This window comes from Ziziphus jujuba, chromosome 8 (genome assembly GCF_031755915.1).
Source record: "Ziziphus jujuba cultivar Dongzao chromosome 8, ASM3175591v1".
Lineage (NCBI taxonomy): Eukaryota > Viridiplantae > Streptophyta > Magnoliopsida > Rosales > Rhamnaceae > Ziziphus > Ziziphus jujuba.
Window position 1 is genome coordinate 14914221 of NC_083386.1, and position 23576 is coordinate 14937796.

General features: G+C 30.0%; 1 protein-coding gene across 1 annotated transcript; it reads left to right on the top strand.

Annotated features, from left to right (window-relative positions):
- The first annotated feature begins 13808 nt into the window (after positions 1-13808).
- On the top strand, positions 13809-15063 carry LOC107413638 (chlorophyll a-b binding protein 6, chloroplastic). The gene is made up of 4 exons (XM_016021648.4): positions 13809-14092; positions 14182-14284; positions 14374-14662; positions 14800-15063. The coding sequence occupies exons 1-4, from the start codon at positions 13896-13898 to the stop codon at positions 14952-14954; spliced, it is 744 nt and encodes a 247-aa protein (XP_015877134.3). The 5' UTR covers positions 13809-13895; the 3' UTR covers positions 14955-15063.
- Positions 15064-23576: the final 8513 nt, after the last annotated feature.

The window sequence follows — 23576 nt, forward strand, 5'->3', positions numbered from 1 at the left end:
TAACACTAAATGGTCAAGGAGGAAAAAAGAAAAGAAACATTTAATATTGTTGTTCCCATTAATTTTTGAAACTTACTAGAATTGTGTTTGAAGGTATTCACTAAGTGCTTAGACTTGTTGATGGAAAGGAAAAGCTTTCAATGGGCTTTATATATATATATATATATGGAGAGCTACTAAAGGCAAAGGATGACATTAAAAAGATATTGAAGAAGGAACGTGACAATATACCAATCTTTAACATTATTAAGGTAAAACGCAAAGATCGTCTTGATAGTCCACTTCATACAACAACTTACTTTTTTGAATCCATTTCACTTAGCATAACAGCTTACATTTTGAATCCGTTTTACTTTTTCAAGAACTCACACATCAAAGATGATCCATTGATAACAAAAAATGTGATAATATGTGCAGAGAAGTTCTTTCTTAAAGCTCAAATGCAACATCATGTGATAAATACCGGGTATGTTAACATTATTCTATTTTCTCTTTTGTGTGCGCGCGTGCACACACACATGTGTGTATATATATATATCATATAAAACTTTTCTTACTCTCTCTTCTTCTTTTTTTAATATACATATATACTAGGTTAATTGGTGGGATTTCTATGGAAATGAAACACCAAATTTGAAAATAATGGCAAAAAGGATCTTCGGTTTAACTACTAGTTTATTGGGGTGTGAAAGAAATTGGAGTGTCTTTGAAGGGGTAAATACTAATTATATTGCTGCATATTAAATTATTACTTCGTTTATAGTTATGATGTATTGGTTTAATCATTATTATAGTATCCTAAAATTTTCTAACTTCTTTTTATGTAGGTGCACATTAAGAAGATAAATAGATTAGACACCATAAAGATGAACAATATAGTCTATGTTCAATTTAATTCAAGATTGATGAGCAAGAAAAGGAGGAATAATAAATTAGAGACTTTACTAGTAAATGATGCTAGTAATGGAAAATCATGGATTGTTAGGGATTGTGATGATGATGAAAATAATGATGAGTTGAAGAATGATATCTTAACACCTGGAAAAGGATTTAGGAATGCTCAAGTTGAAATTAGGGAGCCCAAGGAAAATGATTTTTTATTAGATGGCATGGAAGATGAGTTGGATAAAAATGTAGATATTAAAATAGAATCCGATAAAGAGTCAGATAAGAGTTAGACTATAATAATGCCTAAAGTATATATTAATCTAAGAATTATTAGGTAATTGTAGATTTGTGGTATTTATTTTTTGAAACTAACTTTTTGTTAAAAACTTGGAAAGTATCAATTTCCATAAAGTTATTATAATTCGTTATATGTTAATTCATATTTGCTGCACAAATAAAAGTGATGTAGACTTATATATATTTTACATTCAAAATATGAAATATTTTGTTTATTTAGTAGTCTTATAATAATTAAAATGATAATATCATAGTGAAATACCATTTCACACTTAGGCTTGTAAGGCTTATGTTTTGATTTCACTGCCTTATGATGCCTTATGAAATTTTAGAACAATGCATGTATATATGTGCGAAGATTTCGTATAGAATAGGTGGTATCATATCATTACATCATATGATATATACATATGCATAATTGTGATAACTCATCCTAATAAAACATTAATAATTTGAAATTTTTTAGCGATTTGACCAAAATTAGACTTTTAAGTGGGATCAAGTTTCACTTTTTTTAGAGATGGATTTTGGATTTAGCTATTGTAACTTTGTGTAGAGCTCACCGATATAAGTTCATAGAATGGTGGAACGCTTAATTCTGAGCTGCGGTTAAAAAGTTCTGATTTTGGAAAATTTTTAACATCGATAATTTTATTTGTGCCCAAACCAATCCAAGTTTTTGTTTGTAGGAACCAAAGGTCTATATATATCTCATGAAACATGCTATGGAGGAAACAACTCAAAAAATACCCAATAAGTCCCTAAAACCTCTGAAAAACCTTAAAAACGATTGACCAAAACCTTATCCATCGGAGACCCATCACCCACCACCATCCTTCATTGAGTTTCACCAAAATTGACCTCTTTCCCTTTCAATTCTTGCTACATGCGCCAGCTAAACTTATGACCCATCTCTTTGTAACCTTACTAGCTAAAATTCAAGCCAGATCTTCCATTTATGTGACGAGATCAGAAGGATTTTCAATGACCATTGGAATTCGTACATTCATTGTACAGTTGGAGTTTTCATTGAAATCAAACACATTTCCAGCCAAATCAAGGAGCACACACCATATATCTAGATTACCCATGGAATTTTGACCAGGACTATAAAATTTCTTGCCAAACCATTATCGAACGCATCGAGATCAACCATTTTTTGGCAGTGGCATGATTTTCCAACAACCTTAGGTCTCACTGAATTTTGGCCATTTCAAGTTATGCCATAGGTTTTTGCCTCCTAATTTGGACCCTCTAAATCCATTTCTAAACTCAATTTGCCAAGATTCCTCACCATTCAATAGATTCATTGGTGATACTTTTGGATCAAGGTAGGCACATCACTGTATTCCTTATTTTTGGAGCTTTCTATCGATATAAAGTTTATGAATTTTAAATGTTGTTTGATTAGTTTTCTAGTTTTTGGGTCAGTTAATTACTAAACTATGCTTGGACAATTTTGGATCAAATTGAAGTTGGAATTATGTAATTAGATATTAATAAAACTCAATGAAAAGTTCCTAGTATGTTTGGACCCTTGGTGTCTAATTTTAGAAGTCTTAAAGTTGTAAAAGCTATTTTTGGATATTTGATACCCACCAATGTATTTGGTTGAATTTTTGAAAGCTTAAGAAGTGTTATTCGGTTGAATTCGTTATTTGTTATAAAGCCAGTGCAGATTGGAGGTGATATGACTGCATATTGGGAGTGAGCTGTATATCTTTATGAGTGAATTTATTTTCTTACATATTTTTAGGGCATGTTGAATTAATGGTTCATGGATTTTAAAGTTTTATGAAATTTTATATAATTTTTGGTTATATAATTATATATGTTTATATATGTGAATATATATATATATATATATATATATATATATAAAAGTTATCATTTTATACAATTTATTGCAAGTTTTTAATTGTATTCAAATTTTAATATGCTTACGGTGTGGATTTTGGTATTTAAAAAGAGGAAGAAATGATATTTTTGTTATGGGATATATATGAGACGTGGATTTATAATACTATGTGCCAAGCAATACTATAGTTACAGCTACAGATATATATATATATATATATATATATATATATATATATATATATATATATATATATATGTTTATATATATTTAATATATTATTTTGTTATATTAGGATTATGGTTATTTTGGTGTGCAATATGTAACAAACATCTGTATCTATTCTTCAGCGTAGTTCCATCAACAGCTACGACTCTCCGCATATGCTGAAAGCCTCTAATACTAGCTCCAAGTGCCATGAAAAAATATAAAAATATGTTTTGATCATCAGTTTCAATTCGAGTAAACGTGCTCGGATTTTTGCTCTTCAAAACATGACTCCATAAAGGAAGTTTTGCATATGACTTTTCTGGCATGCCCCACAAACCTGATAGTGCAACTTCCTTAGCGGGCCATGCTTTATTGTAGCTTATGTTTACTTCGTAATTAAAGTGAATGTCATGCACGATATCTCGGGGTTTGTATTGCCATGAAATCCCATCAAACTTTGGCTAGATGATGTCTCCGATAACTGAACTTGTTGCTTGACGATGATCCCTTTCATGATATTTAAAAAGAAAATATGCTCATCCTTGAAGGCCCTAATCATGAAGGCCTTTGTACTCTCACCATGTAGCTTGGTAGCACGCAATCACCACATGCAATTGTCATTTACACATACAACCTCATATTGGACCCTATCTGACTTCTTGACCTTGAATTCAAAATTTCTCTTTAGTGCATAAAGACTAAGCTTCTTCTGTAGTGCATTCTTACTCGAAAAGGGTTGGTTCATTCGAATGATTTCATGGTCATTGACAGATGAGAAGCGACGATTAACCCTATGTCCAGCCATGGATGTGGTAGAATCCTGATGAATATCCAAATGGTTTTCGGTATCAGGAGAAGCAAGCACATCATCATTCACATTACCAATTGTACTATTACCATAAGGAGAATCACCATGTCAACTATCACCAGCTGAAAGTTCTGAATGTTGGGTCCAACAAATGTCACATAACCCATCTTCACTACAATCAGTGTTGACCTCAACCTCAAATTGTTCATCTTATCATAATCATGGCCACAATATTCATTCATATCATTAATGTTGAAGCACTCATTATCATGATTATGTTCCATAGATTGAATATCGTTTTCACAAATTTAATTTTCGAAGAGTCCAGGTTGAGTTTCCGGCATATGAAATTCGGTCATTGGGGACTGCATGTCAGCATCAGAGGTACATATAGTTTTCTCTGTAACTTCAGATAGTGGGACAACAGTCATAAATCCTGAACTTGTAGGTATACTATTCACAACACATCCAGCAGTATTAATACTCTGTGGAACCCTAGATAACACATCAACAATAAGTGGAGATCTCTTCTATAAAACTTCGTAGGTCTTCCTCATTTTCCACAACGTATGGCTCGCATGACAAACACACATGGTATATAAACTTGAAGATTAATTGATGTTGTGTAGAATCCAAGTTGAGAGCATTGTAGACAACATCTTCAATTCTGCCAACGTACAATTCCTTTTGATACGAATAATCTTCGTTCTTTGACGTTGGTATCTCCAAGTACCTTCAGAACATAAACTCCATGTTCTATCATAGAACAGTAGAACTGAAATTTGTGACATTGAGCACAAAGGGTTTAGCAATTCAAAACAGAATAAGTATTTCCTTGTCACAAGCTTGTGGTAATTCGTGAGGTCGTATGACTAAAAATAATTGCAATCGTAGAATCTTTGCTGGAAGGTTTAACTATAATCCTAAAGAAAAATTAATGAAAAAATACAAATACATTTTCAAAAAATGAGTACAGAAAATAAGCCAAACAATTATGTTTAAATGTTGTATATTAACACCTAGTAGAATAGCTAATAACTCCTGACAGATATAGTGGATCAAGTAGAATAAGATGTCAAGTTTACGACACATGTGCTAAATCATAACATAACATTAGCTTGAATGGATGCAATGTTGACATTGTGGTGTTTTGTGGATTATTTTGTTCATGATCATAAATATAGTTACATTTAGCATGTCCTTCATATACAATAACATTATCATAATTACCGATGGACCGTATGCAACAAACAAAGGTTGTAATTTTCAAATGGAAATTTCTGAACCATTTATGGATTGTTTTACATAAAATCAAACCAACATAGAACTTGCACTTTTATATCATGTCAAAAAGTGACAAACAATGAATCCAATATAAGGAAAAAATATATACATATATGTACATATATATATATATACACACATGCCGAAAATCTTTAACTCTGCTTCGCATAAAAGACACTTTAATTACACATTTTTTAAGTCTATGGGCTCCACAATGAAGATTTTCAATCTTTTTGTTATCACAAAAGGTTGGGGGTATGCAGGGAGACTGAACTAAACTGAAGGTGGTATTGTATTTTCTGCAATGGTTGGTCAGTGTGAAGAAAGGCTGAAAGATACATAACCAACAAAAGAGAAAGAGAGAGGGAGATACACATGATTCATTGAATGTGGTAGCAGGGAGAGGAAGAGAGAGGGATAGAAGTTAATGAAGGTAGATGAGAAATGGGAGATTGTAAAACAATTTGTTTAAATATTTTCCACTTTATTCGACAGTTAATTAGAAATGAGGGTAGATGAGAAATGGGAGATGGTTCCATTTATTCGACACTTTCATATCCATTTATTTAAATATTTTCCACAATTGCACAATTAATTCCCTCCTGACTACTCTCTTTTGGACATACTGCCATGCAGTCGCATTTTAAAAGAGGTTGGAAGAAGCTTTCAAGCTGGGAATAGTCTCCAATCTAAAACTAACTAAATTTTAATGCATACCATTCAAACAAGTTCAAATGGTCCCAAACTAGACAGCCAATATTTGAGAACTCAATTACCATCCATTTAAATTCTCATCATTCTTATTTCTTGCTTTTCCACATCTCAAACAATATGGAGAATTTAATAATGAAATTGGGTCCTTACACTTCATCTTGACATGAGAATCATGTAGAAAAACTAAAAACTAAATCTGAATTAACAAGAGAAAAATGTACAAGTGTTTTATGAATAAAAACTAGAGAAAATTACAGCTCCTACAAAAGGTTCTGTTGGTATCAATCCTAACTTGACCCAAAGTTCCCCCTCAATGTCAAAATCTCGAACACCAACTGGCACCACAATTGGTATAATGCCAAACTTTAGTGATAGCATTAAAAGCATACGGGGCACCTCCACTATAACGGAGACTGATTTGATACTTGAATGAAATCAAACGAAATATCTGCAGTTAGTTACAATATTTAGCATACAAGTTTCAAAGAAAATAATTAAATATCTAGAGTATCCATAAAGAAATATAAAGGTTCAAATCTAACAATTGAGGCAATAGTTCATACCTAGTAATATCCCTTACTCTCTATGAATTGTATAGAGCCAAAATCCAATCTCATAGACTGATTTACTAAAGGATGCCCAAATCCCCAAAACAGCAAAAAAAATCCCAATTTCAATCAATACATTGAGTAGATGGCCAGCCTTCAACAAATATTAATTCAAACTGCCAGAAAAATATAAATTTATTCATTATCTCTTCACAGCCAATGTTAAATTACTGATAACATCTAATGAAAACCACAATTTGACATACAAACAAAGAAAAAGCTCCAGGTTTCACTCGTATATCACAAAAGACTATTGTCTCCAAACTATGCATACTACTTAACTCTTAGGTCCCACACTTCACCAACATAGACACAAAAGAGAAGAATACATAGTCCGGGGTCTAATAATCACCAATTTCTCAAAAAGAAAACATAATAAAGGTAATGGAAAACAAGTAATAGCTAAAAATGAAAACAAAAATTGCTACTGGATTTGAATTCAAGCTGCAAAAATTTAAAACTTACTACAGGTCATTTGCAGGATGAGAAGTCCATCTCTCAACATTTCTAACACACAACAGCTCATCCCCCAAAGAGAATTGCTTAATTTTGACACTCTCAACATAATCAGGCTTCTTCAAATTTTCAATGATGGGCTGAAGCAACCCAATTATCCAATTCTCAATCCCACCTCTATACACTTTCCATAACTTCCCCAACACCATATTCACCCATTCCATCGACTCTTTCCTCTACAAATCCTTCTCCAAAAACAATGAAAAGCTCGTGGGCACCTGTGGCCAAGCTTCCCAGCAATTTTCATCAACCCCTGATTTGTTCTTCTTCTTCTTGAAAGTCCAAAGCTTATCAAACGCAACCCCAACAAAGAAGAAGAAGACGAACAGTCCGACAATGTTTTGATTCAATGGAGGAGATGGGTTCTGAGCTTATCAACAATGGGGTCTTCTTGAACAAGGATGATGAAAGAGGAGAGAACGGGTGAAGAAAAGAAAGAAATAACAGAAAAAAAAAAAAGTAAAAATATTTAATTTGAATATAAGGGTATTTTGAGATTAACAAAAATTAGAAGGGTAGAAAAAAAATGATAGCAAATGAAGGGGCAAATATCATTAAGCTCATCCCGAAAGGGATATTGAGCCAAAGTCCCCTTGAATTTACACTAAAAACTTAAAGCCCAAACTTAAAAAACCTTAAAAACGATTGACCAAAACCTTATCCATAGGAGACCCATCACCCACCACCATCCTTCATTGAGTTTCACCAAAATTGACCTCTTCCCCCTTCGATTCTTGCTACATGCACCAGCTAAACTTATGACCCATCTCTTCGCAACCTTACCAGCCAAAATTCAAACCAGATCTTCCATTTATGTGCCGAGATCAAAAGGATTTCCAATGACCGTTGGAATTCGTACATTCATTGTACAACTGGAGTTTTCACTGAAATCGAACCCATTTCTAGCCAAATTAAGGAGTACATGCCATATATCCAAATTACCCATGGAATTCTGACTAGGACTATAAAATTTCTTGCCAAACCACTGTCGAATGCATCTTGATCAGCCATTTTTTAGCAGTGGCATGATTTTCCAACAACCTTGGGTCTCATCGAATTTTGGCCATTTCAAGTTATGCCATAGGTTTTTGCCTCCTAATTTGGACCCTCTAAATCCATTTCTAACCTCAATCTGCCAAGATTCCTTACCATTTGATAGATTCATCGGTGATACTTTTGGATCAAGGTAGGCACATCACTGTATTCCTCATCTTTTGAGCTTTCTATCGATATAAAGTTTGTGAATTTTAAATGTTGTTTGATTAGTTTTCTAGTTTTTGGGTCAATTAATTTATTATTGGGTAAAACTAAACTGTGCTTGGACAATTGTGGATCAAATTGAAGTTGGAATTATGTAATTAGATATTAATAGAACTCAATGAAAAGTTCGTAGTATAATTGAACCCTTGGTGTCTAATTTTAGAAGTCTTAAAGTTGTAAAAGCTATTTTTGGATATTTGATACCCACCAATGTATTCGGTTGAATTTTTGAAAGCTTAAGAAGTGTTATTCGGGTGAATTCGTTATTTGTTATAAAGCCAGTGGAGATTGGAGGCGATATGACTGCATATTGGGAGTGAGCTGTATATCTTTATGAGTGAATTTATTTTCCTAAATATTTTTAGGGCATGTTGAATTAATGGTTCATGGATTTTAAAGTTTTATGAAATTTTATATAATTTTTAGTTATATAATTATATATGTTTATACATGTGAATATATATATATATATATATATATATATATATATATATATATATATATAAAAGTTATCATTTCATATGATTTTTTGCAAGTTTTTAATTGTTTTCAAATTTTAATATGCTCACGGTGAAAGTGTGGGTTTTGGTATTTAAAAAAAGGAAGAAATGAAATTTTTGTTATGGGATATATATGAGATGTGGATTTATAATACTATGTGCCAAGCAATACTATAGTTACAACTACAGATATATATATATATATATATATATATTTGATATATTATTTTGTTATATTAGGATTATGGTTATTTTGGTGTGAGTACTCATTCACTGAGTATACGTACTCTGTCTTTCATTCTCAATGTCTACAGGTATTTAGTGTGGTTTAGTTGGGCAACTAAGTTTGGAAAGGGAAATATAGAGACCTAGGCTTGAGGTTAACTTATAAATTTTATTAAAGGAAATGGTGTACTTGAAACTTTTATATATTTGATTTATATTTGGGACTTGTAAAAATTTTATGTATATTTCTCAATTTGTGGCTCACTTTGAATATCTAAATATTGGGTTGTATTATTTTGGTTGTGTATGGAATTGTGGGATCATCAAATTTTTTGATAAAGTATGGAAATTTGATGGTTTGATAATTAGTGCAAAGGGAAGGCATTATGGTATTATGGCATTATGGTATTAAAGTATGGAATATTAGGTTCTTTCTTTAGAGGGCTTGATCACTTGATGGCATTATGGTAACAAAGACCATCACGATAGGACTTGGTTGGGTCTTGATATTTTGTCCTTAAAAAAAATTATAATTCTCTTTATGTCCAAAGAAAAATGTTTTAATTTTTTTTGTGCAAAACGTTTTCCTTGTTTTACTGGTTGTAAAAACTCTCACCGAAGTTCCTTCTGTCCTAAAGTATTGATATAAATACCTTTGTGTAAAGGTTTAATCTATGTAAGGGCAAGGGTCATATAATGCACTTGCCACCTTTCAAAGATACATGATAGCAATATTTAATAACATATAGAGGATATTATTAAAATATTTAAGTATGATTTTTTAATTTTTAGTGATTCCTTTACTTTGTACTTAAATAATTTGTTTAATGTTTTAAAAAAATGTTTGTTTAATGTTTTAAAAAAAATTGAAGAAACTAATCTTGTTTTAGATTGAAAAAAATTATCACTTTGTGGTCCAAAATGGCATAGTTAATAATGTTGTTATTTTTTATTTTCTTTTTTATAAACGTCACTTCTTTTTTTTTTTTTTTTTTGGGGGTTTTTACTTGAAACAACAAAGAAAATAACTGCAAACTATTCTTTTTTCCTAGCTTTGTTACTTTCTTTAATATTCAACCTTTAAGTAAGGAAGAAAAAAAAACTTTACTAATCCCAAAGAATTAGTAAACATAATAGCAACTTGATTTCTAGTTCAAATGTATCTCTCATTAAGAGACTTCTCTATAAGTTTATTTGTCATAAAATGGAGATCAATTTCAACATGTTTTACTCTTGCATGCAAAGTTGGATTTATTGCTAAGTGTTAGAATCTGCCTATGGGATAGAAGTTGTGAAATTTAATATTATTTAATTGATTCGTCAATTAAAAATTTTTTAGTTTAGCATATTCTAGTTGTATATTAACAATATCCTAAAAGGTTTATTATTATTATTTCTAGCGTTTTACAAATTTGAAGTTTAAGAACTAAAAATACCACAACATAAATTAGGAATTAAAATGTTAAAATTTAATAATTAATAGGATATAAGTACCTAATTTTTTTCAAAATAGAAAATAACGTAATTAATTATTTACCTTAGTCTCTCTCTCTCTCTCTCTCTCTCTCTCTCTCTCTCTCTCTCCCCCTCTCTCTCTTAGAAAAAAATTTGGCTTGACTCTCCTTTCACACCAATCTAAAGTACAAATTTTTTTTTTTTTGAAAAAAAAAATTCTAAGGCGCACTGTCAAATCCAGAGTTGTAAGTTTGAACTGTCCAACTCGGTCCAACCCAAAAATTCAAGTTCAGGTGGGTTTGGATTGAGCTTTTTTCTAGAACTAGAGAGAGAATTCGAACAGAACCAATAGTCCAAATCTAAAGCCCGCTATTCAATCTTATGTTTAATGAGCTGGACTTTAGGCTTACATAGTAGTAGGGCTGTTCCTTGGTCGGTTCTGGTTGGTTTCAGTCGGGTTCCGATCGTGAACAAATTTATTCGATCAGTCAGTTAATTCACCCACAATGTTTTTCTAGCTATGGAAAACCGATTGATGTTGATTAAGTATCAACAGGTTGGTTTTGGTTAAAATCAAAACTCAGTAAAGTGGCAAGAGAAAGAGAAAGAGAAAGCTTACCGTTGCAGATGAGACCTAACTTACCGTTGCAGCCTCCCAACTCACCATTGAGTTTTGAATTTGTGGGATCAGGTTCTTGAATAACAAGGATTATCATGGTGGGTTTGAGCTAGGGGATATTGAGAAAGTGTTCTCAGCAATAGAGGCCAAGTACGTTGCTTAGGTTCACGGTTTCGCGCCATTAGCAGTTGGGGCCGATGTTCCTATAGCACACCCCTACGGGTTTTATGCACACCCTACGTAGTAGGCATAAATTTTGTCTAGCTTAAGGGCAAATTTAGAGCCCAAAATTTACTTTTTAATTGTTAATAGTTTTGAAATTTGATTCAAAAGCTTTTTTCTTTTTTGCTCAAAATATCTTTGTAATAAAAAAATAAAAAAAAATGGATTAATAAATAGATAATGCTATAAATACCAAATTAATTAATCAAAGTTTTATAAAAATAATAGAACTGTTTTTTTAATAGTTGATATATTAATAAATATTTTAAAATTATGGAAGACAAATCTAATGAATAATATAAAGCTATTTAATATCAAATATTTAATAAATAAATTTGATGAATCTAAAATTATTTTTAATAAATTATTTTACCTTATAGTGAATAATATAATTTAACATATATTAAATATTTACAATATTTTGAATAAAAATATTAAAAAAAATTTAAAATTAGATCAGAGGGCTGGACTTTAGATCAAGCTGATGAATAGTCTAATGGACCAAAATTAGGATTGAATTTACACTAAAACTTAAAGCCCAAACCTAACCTAATACAAGATTAGGGGGCTCCAACTGAGGCTGAATTTGGACCATTTTCTTTGGATGGATTTGGTTAGATTTTGAACTTTTTGGCTTCTTTTTTTTTTTTTTTTTTTTTTTTTTACTTTCCCAATTAAATCTCAACTCTCAAATAATATAACCAAAAAAAAATCTCAACTCTCAACTATCTTACCTGGAAAGAAGCCTTATCGTAGAATTATTTGAAAAGTCTAAATTGTGTGTATTCTACCACAAGGTCGATTTTGCGAATATCACTTTCCTTTCCTCAAACTAGTCAATAACACGTGGAAAAATATAAAAATTCAATAACACGTGCCACCCTTAAGTTTCCCATATTGTTGTCCTAATTAAATATATTATTGAGATATTTTTAATTACTAGGAAAGTTGCGTGTCTACTCTTTAGTTATTTTTCAACTAAGTGACTACTTAACTACGTAATTTTTCTAAGACATAATTAAAAAATATATATATACAATGTCACATGTAATTAAATAAATGTTTTTGATAAAAATTTGCATACCTATAATATTATTGATTTTGTTTTATCATCTTTAATTTGAAGTAGTTACATTTTAAATTTTTAAATTTAAAATGTTCCCTTCAGTTTTAATTTTCTTGGAATTTGGTTTGATTAAATTCTTACGGCCAACTCTTAATCGAGGACTCCGTACAAAGTAACCAATATTAAAATTCAATTTTACCAAAATATATATCTCTCTCTCTCTCTATATATATATATATGTACATGAAATTTGGTTTAACTTACTCCTCTAGTTTTAATTTATTGTCATTTGCATTCTCTAATTTTTTTTTTTTTTTTTACCATTTAGATTATCTAATTTTAGAGATCTATATTTCAATACTTCAATTGATTAACAGTCATTCGTCAAAAAAATCAATTATATTAAATTGCAACAAATTGGAAATTGAAAGTTTAATTTGCAATGTTTCAAATTTAAAATTTGAAAGTACTACAACTACCCCAAATTAAAAAAACACCTAATGCAATTAATCTTAATAAAAAAATCATTGTTATTTTTGTAATTTGCTTTTCAATAAATGTCTTTTGAAGTTTTTTAAGTTGAATATCCATTTAGAAAATAATATTACAAAAATGACACAATGGGGACCAATGGTTTATATAAATTACATGGAAAAATATCAAACTTTACTTTCATCCTTTCCCTTTTGACAAGGAGTGGTAAAATAAACCAATGGCTTATTATTTTCTAAAAGATAAAAATAATAAAAAATAAAAATAAATAAACAAAAAAGTATCATATTAAATGAAGATGATACAGATAAGTTATTTATCCATATATATTTAAAAAAAAAAAAAAAACCAACTTACTATAAATGATTGAAAAAAAAGAAAAAAGAAAAAAAAGCAACCTTCGTAACGCTGCCCGGTAGCCCCACAATAATCATGAAAGAAAAGCCATTGTCTTTATCAAAATTACAAACCAATGGCTTACAAACAGTTTTCATCCTGATTTTTGTTTGTATACCATATAATTTCTCCCCCAAAAAAAAAAATAATAATAATAAATAAATAAAAGAGCTTTTGATTTTTTCTTTCCACAGGCTCCATTCTCCACCATACATAAAATGAAAGATTCAACATATCGAATCACTGGATATTACACGTCAGCATAAAATGGATTGAAGGAATCCACGTGGCCCAATGAAAAAACACAAACAACCCACATTAGCCAATAACAATCCACAATTGGATTCACCTATATCCCAACAATTGCAAATACTTGTCTAATACTACTACTCTCCCTTTCCACTTCTTTTCTCCTCCATATCCGACTCTGTTTTTTCTCTCCAACTCTCAAATTCCCAGAACTCCACCTCAAAAACAATGGCTACAAACACCTTAATGAGCTGCGGCATCGCCACCTCCTTTCCTTCAGTCCTCTCTTCCTCTAAGTCCAAATTTGCCGCTGCTGTCCAGCTCCCCGGTGTCGGTGCCAATGCCTCATCCCGATTCACCATGTCGGGCGCCGATTGGATGCCCGGACAGCCCCGCCCTCCTTACCTCGATGGCTCAGCACCAGGGTACATAACTCGTTTATTATATATAAAGTTAATCCACTTCCTAACAGTTTGAGACCGTTATTTATATTTTCGTGCTTTGTTTGTTTCAGTGACTTCGGTTTCGACCCACTTCGGCTCGGAGAAGTCCCCGAGAACCTAGAGAGATACAAGGAATCTGAACTTATTCACTGCAGATGGGCTATGTTAGCTGTTGTAAGTTATCCATCCCAAACCAATTTGCCAGATTTTGTATGTGGTTCAAAAACTAAACAAAAACGAAACTCTTTTTTTTTTATTTGCAGCCTGGGATCCTAGTACCAGAGGCTTTGGGATTAGGGAACTGGGTGAAAGCTCAAGAGTGGGCAGCAGTTCCGGGTGGCCAAGCAACCTATTTGGGAAACCCAGTTCCATGGGGCACATTGCCTACCATTTTGGTCATTGAATTCGTTGCCATTGCCTTTGTAGAGCACCAACGCAGCATCGAAAAGGACCCAGAGAAGAGGAAATACCCTGGTGGAGCTTTTGATCCATTGGGTTACTCCAAAGACCCTAAGAAGTTCGAGGAATACAAAGTCAAAGAGATCAAAAATGGTGCGAAAGCCATATATAATTATCCATGATAAGTTCAATTTGAATGTGACATTTTCTCTAACAATTGGTGGTCTAAATTTTTTGTTGGTATATACTTTTTTTTTTTGTTTTGTTTTGTTTTTTTGTTGTTGTTTCAGGGAGGCTGGCATTGTTGGCTTTCGTTGGGTTCGTGGTTCAACAATCAGCATACCCAGGGACTGGACCATTGGAGAATTTGGCTACTCACCTTGCTGACCCATGGCACAACAACATTGGGGATATCATCATTCCCAGAAACGTTTCGCCTTATTAGAAATTTTATTTGATTTTGGAAATGTAATTTTGATTTATACCCACTGTACAATTCCATGTATCAAAATTAATCTGTATGAATCATAATTAAATTTCCATGTTTCTCTTTAGTAGTGATTGTATATTTCTAGCGTGTGACTTTATATTTTAATCCCTACCTAAAAATATTCTGTTAATTAAAATCAAATTATATATTGTTTCTGCATATAATTTCTTGCCCTGTATAAATCTTTTCTATCATGTGTGGTGCGAATGGTTACCACTTAAGTCAGTATCATTTTCACTTAAAAAGGATATAGTTTTACAAATAATTAACAGCCTTTGCAGTTTTTATGTGTATTTAATATTTTTAGTGAACATGAAAGAGTAAGTTGAAGGGATTATATATCATAAAATGATAAATATGCATTCAAACTTTTTTATTTTTTAAACTTAAAAAATACTATTTATCATCATTAATATGTTTGTTTGACAATTTAAATGGTTATGAAAAGATATCTACTTTTTCAAATTAGATTTTAGAATAAAAATCAATATATAATTGTATACAATCAATAAATAATAATAATCATGTTAGCAATTACCCCATTAATGGTCATCATAATTGATGATAAATAGTCAAACTTTTTAAACCTAGAGTGTTTGAAATGAAAATGTGGATTGACAAAACTAACATGCTACATAAGCAAATGTGAACATTGTTTTTTTTTTTTTTTTTTGTGAAAAAAATATTATTTTTCTCTAATATTTAATATACTTTGGTTGTTTAATTTCCAAAGAAATATATAAATATATGAATTTGTAATTAATTTATATATAATGCCAAATCATTATCAAAATATTGAACTTAAATTTTCTCCAAAAATATATAGAGAAATAAAAAAAATTAATGATAGTAAATTAGTGAATAATTCAATTAGTTAGACTATAATATAATAAAAAATGTTACATTATGGATATATATATATGAGTGCGCGCGCGTGTGTGTGTAATTTTTCTGTGTGTTATATCAAACAACATGCAGTGTGAACAGAGTGTCAAGTTGATGTATCTGTAAGTTAAAAGCTTATTGATATTTTAATGATAGTATATATATATATATATATGTATATTGTATTTTTTTATGAATATTTATATTTGTATACATTTAAATTATTAAATGAATTTGGCTTAATCGGTAAGTTATTCACATAAACATTTGAAAGATATGGGATAAATCTTTACAATTTGTGTATATGGAAACCAATAAAATTGTATATATCCAAATCATGAATTAGAATATAATTATTGTCATTATACTATAATAATGTGACATCTAAAAAGAAATTTTTTTTTTTTTTAAAGTTGAAATTTAAAAATATATAAAATGAACTAATATAAGATTAGTAAAATGCATGAATCATTAAAATGATGAACTAAGGAAACCATTTTTAATTTCTATATCATTGAAATAATTCAAAATTTATGTAAAAAATCATCATGTAAAACCACTGGATTGATTTGATAGGAAGTTGATATATAGAGGGTGAGAGAGAGAGATTACTCGTTAAAGATTTAAGATTTCAGTCCAAAGGCCAAGCAAAGGGCATGTCCGAAAGTACAAAAGACAGAAGACTCATTTATCATAAGAAAATAAAAATCATAAAATATGGGGATCGCATTTCATATTTTATGTATTTATTTATTTAAATATTGGTGGATAACCAACCAAGTGAAGTTCAGGTTGGTTTACAGAAATTGTTTAGAGATGGATGTACCATCTCGATGCCTACAAACACAAATTTTCTTGCCTGGCAAAAATGGTACATCTTCGCATGTTGCAGAGATGAGCTTTTCCTTATAAGCTTTTTTACACTTGTTTGTGCAGTCTGGCTGAGAGCATTCAATGACAACTTCAACTCCCTTACAGAGTTTGGTCCTGCTGATCATGAAGGAAAAAATCACCAAAGCAACTAACAGACTCATCAACTTCATTGCTCTTCCTACCATTGACGACAAAATGGAAAAAAGAAAGGGGAAAAAAAAAAAATACTCCAATTTCTGACTTATTATGAAATAATAAATTAATGGAAAGACTGTGCTAACATGTCAATTTATGCCATTTGGAGAAAAGGCTATTTACTTTTATAAGTAAAAAGATTCTAAATTAATTACCGGATGCGTTATCTTTATTTTACTTTTATACCATTTTATTTTGATGCTTTTTATTATAACCGTATGACATAAAAAAATCACAGCTTCATATACAAAATACCATTTGTTTCCATGTATGTTGTATGGTATGTGTAACCATAATAAATGATTTTAAAAATAATCTATAATAATCAATTATATTAAAAACTTATTTAAAATTTTTATTGTTAATAAGTATATTTTGATTTTTATTTTATTTTATACCATAATAGTTTGTTAAGAACAATAAATTTGATTTCTACATATAGTATTATACAATTATGAAATTTAAACTGAAAAATATTTACCAAAATCATTTTTTCCATATATGGAATTTTCCTATATAATTTTTTTCATTTATAGAATTTAAATTCAAATTAAATGCACTTATATAATTTAATTCAAATTTAAATATATTTAAATAATATTTTCCATCTATAGAATTCAAATTCAAATTCAAATGTATTTTTTAATTCCTTATAATTAATTAATTTCCATATATTAAATACTCATAATATAATTTAATTATTATTATTATTATTGTTATTATTATTTATCCTATAAACACATTTTTACTTTATAAGGTAAATTATTTATGAAATTCAAATTGAAAAATATTAACTTGTTTGATTTTTTCCATCTATAAAATTGAAATTCAAATTTAAGTTCAAATCTATTTAAATAATTTAATTCAAAATCAAATACATTTATATAATATTTTCCATTTATGAAATTTAAATTCAAATGTATTTTTTGATTCTTTGGAAATAATTAATTTTTCTTTATTAGATCCTTATAATATAATTTAAATACATTTATTATTATTGTTGTTGTTGTTGTTGTTATTATTATTATTATTATTATTATTATAACCTAATTAACAATAATTTGGATTTAAAAAAAAAGTATATATATATATATATATATACATACCATATATATAAAGTTTCACTATTATATGTGTCGGCTTGTACATTATAATACAGATTGACATCAAACTATATATAACTTATGATGCGTTGTATATATTTTATTTTAATATTACATATAATTTGATTATAACCTACATTTAATATGCATGGAGGAAATGTGTTTATTATGATTATTTATGTATTTATTATTATTAATTTGATTATTATTTTACCTACATTTAAACAATTTCAACACCCATAGTTGAATGCTCATAATTGATTATTATTTTTCCTACATTCAGCAATAATTACCTTATTATAATGAGAGCATTGCTAACATGTCAATAATAATGTTGGCACAGTCTTTCCATTAATTAACTTCATTGCTTTTCCTTCCATTGATGACAAAGAAGCAAAAAAGAAAGAAAGGAAAAAAAAGATTTCAATTTTTGACTAATTACGAAATAATAAATTAATAGAAAGATTGTGCTAACATGTCAATTTGTACCGTTTGGAGAAAGGGCTATTTACTTTTATATGTAGAAAGATTCTAAATTAATTATATATTCTTTATCTTTATTTCCCCTTTATACCATTTCATTTTGATACTTTTTATTATAACGATGTGACATCAAAAAATCACAGCTTCATATACAAATTAATGGGATAGATCATGTTAATATATGTTGGATATCTTTTCATAAAAAAAAAAAAGAACATACATTATGCATGTCCAAAAGAAAATTCAAGTTAATATTACAATATATATAGAGAGAGAAATATGCTTTTTTTCTTAAAGAAGAGAGAGAGAGAGAGGGAGAGAGAAATATTCCATTGGATAATATCAAATAACTTATGTTATGTTATTTGATTCCTGCATAATTATATGCATGCAATTTTTGCTTAAACATTTCATTTATTATATGTAATTGGCTATAATCGGATAACATAAGAAGTTGATGTCATCTTTCAGCACCAAAAAATAAAAAATAAAAAAAAAAGGTAGAAAAAAGGTGGAAGTCAACCACTAGATTACATGGTTCTTTTTTAGAATTTAGATCCTTTCCGTTTATCAAGGCAATCATTTCATAATTACCCAGTCTTGAACAAAATGCACATTAATTTCAATGTTCTTTATGTAGGCATGAAAAATAGGATTTGAAACTAAGCAATTGGCACCAGTATTGTCACACCAGAAGATAGGTGTTCTAGGCAACAAGATTTTGAACTCACTTAAAAAGGATTGTATCCAAGCAAATTTAGCAGCTCCATTCGCCAGGGCATGATATTTTAACTCGGTACTTGAACTAGCCATAATAATTTGTTTTCTAGAAGACCAAGGGATTATATTAGCATCTACATAGATGCAATACCCACTGATAGACATTCGATCATCAATCTTTGAAGCCAATTTGCGTCAATGTAACCATAAAAGATAGATGAGTAGATGGACAAATATGTAACCTCAAATTCATAGTTCCTTTAAGATAATGCAAGACTCATTTACAAGCTGACCAATGAACTTTCATTGGATGTTACATAAATTGGCTCAACTTGTTCATAATAAATGCAAGGTCAGATCGGGTAAGGAGAAGATACTGCAATGTTTTTATTGTGCTTCTGTAAAAAGTCTCATTGGAGAATGAAGCACCAACAAGCTTGGCAAGCTAAACAGATGTAGAGGTTGGTGTGGGACTAACATTTCAATCCTATAAGCTTTGACAAATAAGTTTGTGATGTACCATGTTTGAGTAAGATATAGTCCATAAGTAGTTCGACACATTTCAATGCCTGGAAAGAAAGATAAATTTCCAAGGTTTTTCAAAGAAAAATTAATATTAAGTTTGTGAATGAACCTAGAAATAAGGATTGGGTTTTTACCAGTTATAATGATGCCATCCACATAAATAAGAACCCGAATAATAGCTAGAGTAATGCACCAAATAAACAAGGAAGTATCCATTGCAGACATTCGAAAACCCCAGTGACATGAGGTGCTATGCAGGCCATCATACCAAGTTCTTAAAGCTTATTTCAAGCCATAAATTGATTTGTGAAGCTTATACACATACTCTAGTTTGGAAGAATCAATAAACCTTTCAAGTTGTGCCATAAAACACATCTTCAAGAAGCAACCTATTTAAAAATGTATTATGCACATCAATTTAACAAATGATCCATCCCCTTGTTACGACAATAGATAAAATAATCTGCATAGTTGCAGGTTCGATTATAGAATTGAAAGTCTCCTTATATTCTATAACTTGGCTTCTAATGGAAATCCATTTGCAATCGATCAGGCTTCATGGTAATTGATAGTGCCATTTGGGTTACATTTATGCTTAAAACTCATTTACTCCTAATAAGATTCATTCATATATAAAATGAAATTAGTAATTGGGTTTAATTTTTCGAAAGAGCATAGAATTCTTCAATTATCGCTTATGTTCACATGGGATAAGTGAGAGGTTGCTTCACATTAGCTGGTTCATTATTGGTAAGGTCAGATTATATGGTTCATGAAACACTTTTTTCTTGAATATGCTACACTTCGATCGAATTTGCATGCAATGGGTAGATTTAGGCTCTTAAAAGATGGATCATCAAGAAGTTTGTGACTTGTAGGTAGTTTGCATACTAGATGAACATATGTCTTAGAATCATGAGGAGGTGCCGTTGTGTGTTTATTCTATTTATGGAGAAGACCTTGACCGATCAATGGATTCTAAGTAGATGCATTAGGTGAATCCATAGTATTCGGGATAAAAATTTAAAGTCTGTGGTTTTACATCATGAAGGCATCTGAGGGGCTCTATCACATGATGTCACAATTCCAGTATTGATTAAGACTATGGAGATAAGTTAAGGTTGAGTGGTAGCTTAAATTGTGCATGAGAAGGAGACTATGAAGGATCTTTACCATTGAATCTTAAAGATGGATTAGGTTGATTACCTGTACACGTAACTACAAGAGAAAATAATATTTTCAAGAGAGTTAATGGGTAGAAAAGTATAAATTAAATTTTCACATGAATGAGGATGAGTATGTAACTCACTACAGGGATAACAAGATTCATTAAAAATGACATTATGACTATAAAAATCTTTCCGATTTTTAAACCACGACATTCATATCTTTTATGAATTAAGTTATGTTTAATGAAAATACAAAGCTCAGAATGATTAGAAAATTCTTAGAATGATTACAAAATTTTTCGAATTGATATGACCTTAAATATGACAAGAATTCACACATAAAATTTTTAAGAAAAGAAAAACTAAAATTTTTTCTAAAATGATTTTCAAATAGGTGATTGATTTTTTAAAACTTTAGTTTGTAGCTTGTTTATTAAAAAGGTTGTTATGGAGCAAGCATTCCACCAATCCTTTGATGGTAAGGAACTATGAGATAAAATTGATAAGGTCGTTTCAGTAATATATCTATATTTACACTTTATTTAAACATTTTGATTGTGTGTGTATGGACAGGGATGTTGAAAAAAAAAATACCAAATTCAATTAAGACACAAAAATCTACACCCTCCTCCCCAATCTGATTGGAGTATTTTTATTTTAGTTTAGAAAATATTTTCTACCAATTTTTTAAATTGCAGAAAAATTGTTAATATTTCAAATTTTAATTTTAAAAGATAAATCCAAGAAAATTTTGAAAAATTATTTTAAAAAAATATGCAATATATGTATCCTTTAAATGATGGTAAGAGGCTAAACCCCATACATCAGAAAACATTAATTTCAATGGTTGATTACTTTTTTGAGTTTGATAGAGGAGCAAATAATGCATGAAATTTGTCTAAAGGACACGTAGCACAAAATTCTTATTGGTCATAGAGAATTGTTTACAATTATTGGCAACAATTTTCATAGTTTTGAAGAGAAGGATGTCCAAAGTGTAAACGTCACAAATTATTGTTAGAAAAATCTAAATAAAAAAAAGAAAAAATAAATCTTTATTTAAGTTGGCAAAAAATGCTGAAACATGTGATTTATTGAGTACAAATGATGAAATTTAATAGAATCCATCTTTAATTGTTCCTTTTAGTAGGAGTTTCTTTGAAACTTGTTCTTTTATAAGCACATAATGAGAATTAAACTCAACAATAACATATTGTCCTTAGTCGGTTTTTATATACTTAAAATATTTTTTTTTATTTTAGGAACATGTGATTCAACTTGGTATTTTTTTCGAAAAGTTACAATAATAGATGAACTAGAATGGTTTATATTCAAACCTTAACCATTGCAAGTTTGTTGTATTAGCCTGACATGATTTGTTGCTACACTGTCCATCAATCACTCTGGAATTGCAGCAAATTCTGGAGATGAGTAATAAGCAATTGCTTTATTATTCCGATTTAAAACCTAATAATCTCAAAATGGTGATAGCAATCTGCAACAACATGGCTTTGAAGTTGACACAATTAATACAAAACTTGACTTTTAGATTCATTGTCTCTTCCTTGGCCATGTCCTTTTCCACAATGTAGAGGTGAGTGGCTTATTTCTTCTTAGTTCAGTTTGCCACATTCGTAAAGGGTTGAATAGATGTTGTAACATTCAATATGCACATTTCTTGGACTCATATTAAATTTATAGTGGCAAACTATGCAAATTGATGTTTATTACCATTATATCATATTCCATCGGTAAGCCTCATGATAAATGCATGAAAAATATTCATTGCTCACCTTATAATAAGCTATGGATACTTTATCAGCTATATCTTTCATTTTGGTTGAATATACTGTCATGGTGAAACCTTCCTTTTTTGTAGATTGAAGCTATATCTTCAATTGCATGAGTTTTGCATGTGAGTGGCTTCTAAACAACTTGTTAACACAGTTCTATAATTCCAGACAAGTTTCGGTATTAGTCAATGGGATTTGAACTTTCATACAAATTAATGATTTGTTCCACCCAAGGAAGTTTTTAGCGATGATTTTTGAATTGCCACCCATATCCTTGAACATTTCGGTAATAGTTTTTGGTGGAATTTTGATTGAACTAGTCATAAATCCTTATATGTTACTCTTGATTATAGCTGGTGGAATCTGAAATTTCTGAAGCAAGAAGTTTTCTAGCATAAGCGTGAAAGGAAAAAGGAAACTTGGCAGGTTAATAGTGCCAAGCTGAGGAATTTCAAAAGAAATTGAAGGAATAATTGCAATGATGTTTGTTTATGGCTCTAATACCATGAAAACTAGTAATATTTAGTAATATAGGCTCGAAGTAAATGTTGTTGATGAGTAAGTATAATATACAGATTACATAGAAATATCTTCAACGTTTACTTTTATACACGTCTTTATGTAGAGGTCTACATTTAAGATTAGTCGAGCATTTCGTCTTTTAATATCTGCCAAATATTTTTTAGCGATTCTAATTATCATCTAACTCATTTTTTTTTGTTAGAACTGATATTTTGGGTTATAAATTCTTCTTTGTTCTTTTTTTTTTAATTAATTTTTTCTATGAGTCATAGCAAGGATCTCTATTTAGTAGAATATGGTATAACATGT